Raw genomic sequence first — 7,648 nt, 5'->3', positions numbered from 1 at the left:
TTTTACGTCTTTTCATATTTATAAGTCGCCCCTATGTGGCGCAGCGGTATGTTTGCGGACTTACAACGCTAGAAACCGAGTTTCGATACCTGTGGTGGGCAGAGTATAGATAGCCCATTGTGTAGCGTTGTGCTTATTTACAAATAAACAACTATTAATAAGTTTCTTTGTGACGGAAATCCATGAAAAGTTTACATTAATCAGTTTACGAAAAATATTTGTAATAACGTTCGGACAGTAACCTAGTAGTAAAATGAATGAAAATGTTATTATTCTTAACCTTATTTAACGCAAACTGGAGTTTATTATGAGACATTTCTATAAACGTAAATAAAATCACAACCTATATTTCGAGAATGTAACTTATTAGCTCAATCTTTCACTCATCCTTGTAGGATATTAATAGCTCCTGACGAAACTGTAATACTAATAGCGAAATATTGAGTTAATAAAGTTACATTCTAGAGATATTTACGTTTATAGAAATGAAAAATTTCAATTCGAATTTTTTTTGCGAAATTGATTGTCTGTTTGTTTTTCTTATATGAATCCTGTTGACTCCGAAGTTTTAATATTTTCAAAACCTAGTTAAGTCCATAAAGGGCAAAGAAGACTGCCTTTTGTGCTTTCTGTAATACTGTTGCTGTATATGAATACAAAAATGAACTAAAGAACGTGCATATAGGCCTAAGGATCTAAAAAAAAAAAAAGGACAATTATGTTTTGATCTCAAAAAACATTTCAAAAATAGAGAAATATATTTGGAGAAGCAAGGAAAAACGTGAAGCATGTTGAAATTTGTGTCAACTGAACGTGAAAATTACGAAATAGGGTGGCGAAAGCACAAATTCTGGAAAGTCTTGTTAATACTATGCTCTCTAGGCCATTGATTCTGAATCAGAAAACGTGAAGCATGTTGAAATTTGTGTCAACTGAACGTGAAAATTACGAAATAGGGTGGCGAAAGCACAAATTCTGGAAAGTCTTGTTAATACTATGCTCTCTAGGCCATTGATTCTGAATCAGAAAGAATAAACAAAGAGAAATATAGATAAAAACTAAAGTTTACGTATCACAAAAGCTAGGCCTAATGGGAATAAATCATACGATAAGGCCATTGTTGGTCACTGCACATTTGTTTTTATTTCCCAATAAACAAGTGGGATGAGTAGTGTTGCGTAAAAACGGAAATAAGAAATACCCATACGTGACGATATAAACAGGATGATCGTCTCTCGTTTAACAGTTTGGTGACAACATAAGAAAGTAGTAAGCTGTTTGTACTGGTGTGTATTTTTGTGTCTGTTTATAGCAATATATAAAATTGTAATCGTTAACTTTATTATAACCAACTTGATAATGTTGAATTTAGATTTGTAAAACAACTATCCATTCTAAAAAGCCGAATTAAATAAACCATAAATATTCTTCTCGTGTATGTAAACTAAATTTATTCGGAACTGTTGAAATCACGTGAATGTTTTGTTTGTATAAATATTTTCTAAATCACGTTTTGCTTTCATCCTTGAAGCTGAAGAAGACGGATCTGTCTGTCCGTAGCGCTAAGATTTTATCGTGATTTTTTAAAACATAAGTTAAAGATGTATTATAATATTATAATTTTCTTAAGATATGTATAAAAACGGTGAAACAATTATTACTGGAAGACTGTAGTGACATTTTGTGTCCGTTTAGTGAATTGGCATAGAATAAATATTTAAAGTTCAAATAATTATTGTATAAATGATCACTGTATCAGCTGTTATTTCCATTATTCTTTAATTATCATGTGATGGATATATTTTTAGATCTTTTATTGTTTTATATTACATTTTTAAATTATTTTATTCCCCACAGATAATTTTAATACTTTTTCATCATGGCCTCTCAAGCTCAAACAAATATTGGCAAAGTCTTAGGAACTATTATTCTGATACTCAGTTTGGCCACAGCATCCAAGATCAATGAAGAGGAGGAACCTCGATGTCCAGTGTCGGTCAACCCGTGTAGTTGCGATGTCAGAATGTCTGACATTATAATTAAGTGCGTAGGTATTTACGGAACAGATCTCCAGATTGCAATGACGTCTTTGAAAGGAATTGAAATTCATGAATTGAGCATTTCTGATTCTGACATCAGTAATTTCGAACGAGAGTGGTTAGAAGACACAATTATACTTCATCTAACAGCAACTAATGTCAGTATAACGGTTGAGAAGGATGAGCCAACCCCATTTTATTACTTGTCTTCTATAATTAAAGGCATATATCTATCTGATGTTAGAGTTACTGGTGGAATGACGAATCTGGGACTAAGTAACCTAGAAAAACTTTCAATGCTTTACATCATAAACTCTAATCTGGAAAGCGTTTCTAAAACATTGCTTCCTTCGTCCCTAGAATTACTTGTTTTACAAAACAATAAGATCAAGATTTTAGAGGCTGGAACCTTCGGAACCTTGGAAAAACTCATATCTCTGAGCGTGCGCCAGAACCTCTTGGAATACATCGAAAGAAACGTTTTGCCTGAGCAGACATCCCTTGAATATTTAGAAATAAGGTAGGCCAAATAGTAAACAAGTATACTTTTGTCATAATAAAGTTTCACATCAGTAAACGTTGTATTTAAATTACACGTAGAAATGTTTATCGTCCTCGTTTATGTGTAAAGTAGCGAGTCAAAGATTAAAGACATTAAAATATGAGTTTTCTGTCATCTTATTCTAATGTAGAAGTTTTCGAAAAAATTCATTTAGCCTGATTTTATGCAGCTTTCTCAGAAACACAAGGATCAGAAAACTGTTGAGTTATTTTCCTTCTAGTTATCTTTATTTCTTTATTATTCTCTAGTAGATAGTATCAGCTTTGCCCGCAGAATTATTACTGCAACGTCGCGCATAGTACTAGTAGATTAACGACAGCATTGCTCTTCACTGGTCGAACAGATGATATCTAGAGGTTACAGACTTAACTATGTTATATGAAAATGACCAGTCAGGTGAAGTGCTAGTATTTATCGGTAAATCCGACGTCTCCTGTTATGTTAAGAGCATTGGATTCACACAATTATATTTAGTTTTTGACGTGAGTCAGTCGACCAAAATATATTTTGAGAGACAAAATTGTTGATTGATTCACAGATCCAGAAGAAAGTGATAGTCTAGTGTCGATGCAAGTATGCACACTGTTTCAAACAACCTTAGGCATTGCCTAAGTTACAAATACCAAACGACATTACAGACATATAAAAAAATAACATATTTCAACCAACTTCATATCTCGTTAAACTTATCAAGGAATATTTGCATATTTAGACTCTTTCTCTTACCACTTTTTTTCTCTCTTTCTCTAAATTATGGTTCTTAGATGGTTACTATATTGGCCCCACGACCTCCTAAATTTTTGCCTCAGCAAACAAACTTTTATATTAGAGCTCGTCCAGTCAAAGCCAACAATTACTACTTTTTAAATTTTTTATTCTTTTAATGGAATTTCCAAGTATAAATATTTTAACGAAGCCAGCTTAAACTATTTAATCACCAGGATAATTATATAAAATATAGTGTTATCTTTTCAAATTCTGAAAAAAAAATTGGGCCTCTTATTTAGAGAGCATTATCGATTTACTTAGGGGGGGGGGGATAATTAACAGATTGACCAAATGATCGAGATTCTTAAATGACTGACCTTTATTAAACTCCCAGTATGCACTGTTCCAAGTTGTTGCATAGATGACTGACTTATATTAAACTTCCATTGTTCATTGTTTTAAGTTGTTGATTAGATGACTGACCTATATTAAACTTCCATTGTTCATTGTTTTAAGTTGTTGATTACATGACTGGCCTATATTAAACTCCTGCTGTTCATTGTTTTAAGTTGTTCTTTGTGTGATTGACTTACATTAAGCTCTTGCTTATCATGCAACACGTATTTTATCTTATCATTACAGTGACAACAGGCTTCGTGGTTTTTCCCCCGACTTTTTCACAAATATGCCAAACCTGAAAGTCATCCGTGCCAGCAATAACGATATCAAGTTTCTTCAGGAAGAAGTGTGGAGTGATGTGTGGACTAACTTGAAAATTATTGATATAAACGGTAACTTGGAGATTACTTATTAATTATTATAGTCAGTTATTTTCTTATGATCATTGGTTACACACTACTTAGATGAAAACCTTTTTGTATGTTATTCTAGGCATTATATTTAATTACTTAGAGTAAACAAATTCAGGAATGTTTGAAGCATGAGGAACATTTGATGCTGGTTGACCTGTTCCATTTGTAGACACATTAACTTTGTAGTCACAATTATCGTGGTCCATGATTATATAAATGGTAGTCACTGTCCTCATGATTCACTGTTATGAATAGTTTGTTGTTTTTGTTTGAACAAACATTTTTTTTTACTTTTCCTTGTGAAAGCACATTTCAGATTGACCTACTTTTCATTTAGCTTTAGTGATCAATATTGTATTTACAGGAAATCCACTGGTATGCAACTGGACCTTGTCTTGGATTTTCGATCTTGGCCTACCAAAAGATATAGTTGGCACATGTGCTGAGCCTGAAAACTTAAAGGGGATGTCTCTGAAGGCATTGTCTAAAAACGATCTGTAATGAACACAGCTGTACTTTATAATGATATATTTTATGTGTTGCTTCCTATGTATGTTATTTTAGTTTGTTATCTGTAAATTATTACTTCAGAAATCAAACTGTTACATCTTTTGTGATAATAAACTCTGTAGGTTAACATTCGTAAACCTTAGTAGGATTAATAGTTGTTTATTTAGATGTTTATATAATGTTCTCCAGGTTTTTGTTAAGACCTTTTAATGTCTTAGAGTCATATTTAAGAATTTTATTTACTGAATTACTTGATGTATCAAATGGGCAAGTTTCACATTTTTTTAACAGTATGTGTACCTCTTTCTCAAAACCAATCTTATTCATGTCTTTCAAAGTTATAAAGCTATTAATAAATATGAATTGCAATCATATTCACACTACAGTTGTGGTATGCAGACGTATTATGTGTTTCCTACCCCCTTAGTTATTATATATTTTTTCAAAATTTTCATACATATAGAGATTGTGGTCTTGATACTGAATGTCGATTAACAGAGCCAATAGTTTATTTTCGCCCTATTTACTCTCGGAACTAGGTCATTCAGCTAGGGTACCATATGAGAAAGATTTCTGTAACTCGGAACATACTGTATAGAAATACATAGTGATATTTTAACAGGCCCATCACGAGCCTGTGGGGGACATTTTTGTTGAAAAAAAAAAACCTAACCACTCCGGTTTTTCTTAATTTGAACTGAAATTTTTTGGAAATTTTTATTTGCTAAAAAAGAAGTCATTTCCCACACTCTTTTAGCGTTGGGGCTGCAAAAAGTAATTTGATGTGGTAAGGTGACTGACCACCATCAGCGCATCACTAGCTTAACAGCCAAGCACAAGAAGCATGGAAGTCTACAAATGACAAGGAGAGGTATTCAGGTATTTAGAACCATCTTGGTAGATGTTGTGCAGCAAGCCGGGTACAATATTATGCCTGTAGCTGCTTTCAAAGTGTTCCTGCCTGCTCATCCTACTGCTGACTATCGTAATGCTTCGTACTTCATTACTGAATCACAAGTGAAATCGTTCATATCTCAATTGAAAGCTAAACATAAAAAGGTGATAGCAGAAGCATAAAAGGTTGGCAATTGCATAATTAATGATGCTGAGAATATGGCTTTTTGATATATACTGAATTTATTCCCAGCAAGTAGACCTTAGTACTAGGCTACTAGCTAGTATGGAGACTTGAGGATGCTGTATATCACTTAAAAAATTATAAGTTAACAAAAGAAAACTTGTGTCGAAGTTGTCTCGAAAAAATACGTCCAAAACCAACCTCTTTGGGAGTTTCAGGATTGAACTTACTTTTAATATTCAACAAATTGTAGTGTAAAGACACCCCTTGGCATCTGAGAGAAGTGTTAAGTTAGGTGATGTTCCAAAGATATAACATATCTTATTTTGAAATGAAAGTGACCATCAGCCACGTGAGTAGCAACTGCATCCTGGGAAGGAAATCATTGTTGTTTTATATATAAAATGTTTTCTTAGTCTGGAATAGACCGTTATAGAATATATGATTGTCAGTTTCAAACACTTGCAACTTAAGTTTTCAGAGTTTAAACAATTATGTTCATGATTTCAAAAACAAGTTAAGAAATTAAGTAATATTATATAATTGATCATATTCTTATGGTCTGACCGAAAAAGTTTAATTCAGAATTGCCCAATATATTGTTTTGTTTTTTACATATCTCATTTAAGCCAGTTCTCTTGTGGAAGTAGTGAATACAGGATTATTAATATTGCAAGTATTTAATACTAGCGAAAGTATCCGGCTTCGCTCGGGTTATTAGGTTGTTTTATTCTAGATGACTATGTCAGTGTGTGTGTATTCTGAACCCATTTTACCATAAAAGTATAACCTATATACGTTTGTTGCTCCTTTACGGGATGTAGCCTGTTTATAAAGGTAACCTTCCCTCTGACTTGTCCTCCGATTTTAAAGTTAAATTATAAAAACAAACCTCTTTAAATTGTTTGTTTGTTTTTTCAATTTCGCGCAAAGCTACACGAGGGCTATCTGCGCTAGCCGTCCCTAATTTAGCAGTGTAAGACTAGAGGGAAGGCAGCTAGTCATCAGCACCCACCGCCAACTCTTGGGCTACTCTTTTACCAACGAATAGTGGGATTGACCGTCACATTATAACGCCCCCACGGCTGAAAGGGCAAGCATGTTTGGTGTGACGGGGATTCGAACCCGCGACCCTCAGATTGCGAGTCGTGTGCCTTAACCACCTGGCCATGCCGGGCCAATCTTTAAATTAGAAAACATTTTTTTTTTCACTTTTGTAATTTATGCATTTCATTTTATACTTTCAGCACATAGCCTCTTAACAACAATATTAGGTTATACTTATATTGTTAAGAAACTTGACATTGTTGGAACGCATTGTTACCAAAACACGCTGTCTTTTCTATATATCAGAAGTTGTTACATAAGGAAATACACCATTAACTAATGTTTGATACAATTATTGTGACAGTGTAAATTCTGAATAACTAACTTATTCACCCCATCGCGCCCCCCAGTAACACAGCGGTATGTCTGCGGACTTACAACGCTAGAATCCGGGTTTCGATACCCGTGGTGGGCAGAGCACAGATAGCCCATCGTGTAGCTTTGTGCTTAATTACAAACAAACAAACAAATCACCCCATCGCGATATTGAGAAAAACAGTGTTCACTGATTTGGTAACCAAAACTAAAATGCTATTGATAAATCAAAAATTCATACTGAATGTTATTAAGAAAAACTCTAGTCATTATTAGATAGATAAGAAAGTGTGACTGATGCACCAAAAACATAGTACCGGTATTATTAAAAGGAACACTATAATCACTGTTTTAGGGAAAAAAAAAAAAAAGAATGTCACTGTTACACAAAAAAAAGTCGATTCTGCTACTGTTGAGAGAAATAATATTCATTAACTTGGCAACTAAGATATTGTTGGTACACGGAAAAGTTCCTTCTGGTGTCGTTGATTGTTCTTGACTTAATAGTACCTCAGAG

General features: G+C 33.6%; 1 protein-coding gene across 1 annotated transcript; it reads left to right on the top strand.

Moving 5' to 3' along the window:
• The first annotated feature begins 1,150 nt into the window (after positions 1-1,150).
• On the top strand, positions 1,151-4,773 carry LOC106471664 (toll-like receptor 9). The gene is made up of 4 exons (XM_013932281.2): positions 1,151-1,286; positions 1,858-2,559; positions 3,952-4,100; positions 4,486-4,773. The coding sequence occupies exons 2-4, from the start codon at positions 1,880-1,882 to the stop codon at positions 4,620-4,622; spliced, it is 966 nt and encodes a 321-aa protein (XP_013787735.1). The 5' UTR covers positions 1,151-1,286; positions 1,858-1,879; the 3' UTR covers positions 4,623-4,773.
• The last annotated feature ends 2,875 nt before the right edge of the window (positions 4,774-7,648 follow it).

This window comes from Limulus polyphemus, unplaced genomic scaffold, assembly GCF_000517525.1.
Source record: "Limulus polyphemus unplaced genomic scaffold, Limulus_polyphemus-2.1.2 Scaffold4768, whole genome shotgun sequence".
NCBI classification, from domain to species: Eukaryota; Metazoa; Arthropoda; class Merostomata; order Xiphosura; family Limulidae; genus Limulus; species Limulus polyphemus.
Note: the sequence above shows the minus strand (reverse complement) of the source record. Positions and strands in the feature narration are given on the sequence as shown.

Bases quoted from the DNA above. Each gene is read 5' to 3' on its own strand.
- LOC106471664 (XM_013932281.2), top strand. From the start codon at position 1,880: ATGGCCTCTCAAGCTCAAACAAATATTGGCAAAGTCTTAGGAACTATT. The intron at 2,560-3,951 runs GTAGGCCAAATA...TTATCATTACAG, and splicing joins CTTGAATATTTAGAAATAAG to TGACAACAGGCTTCGTGGTT. The intron at 4,101-4,485 runs GTAACTTGGAGA...TTGTATTTACAG, and splicing joins GAAAATTATTGATATAAACG to GAAATCCACTGGTATGCAAC.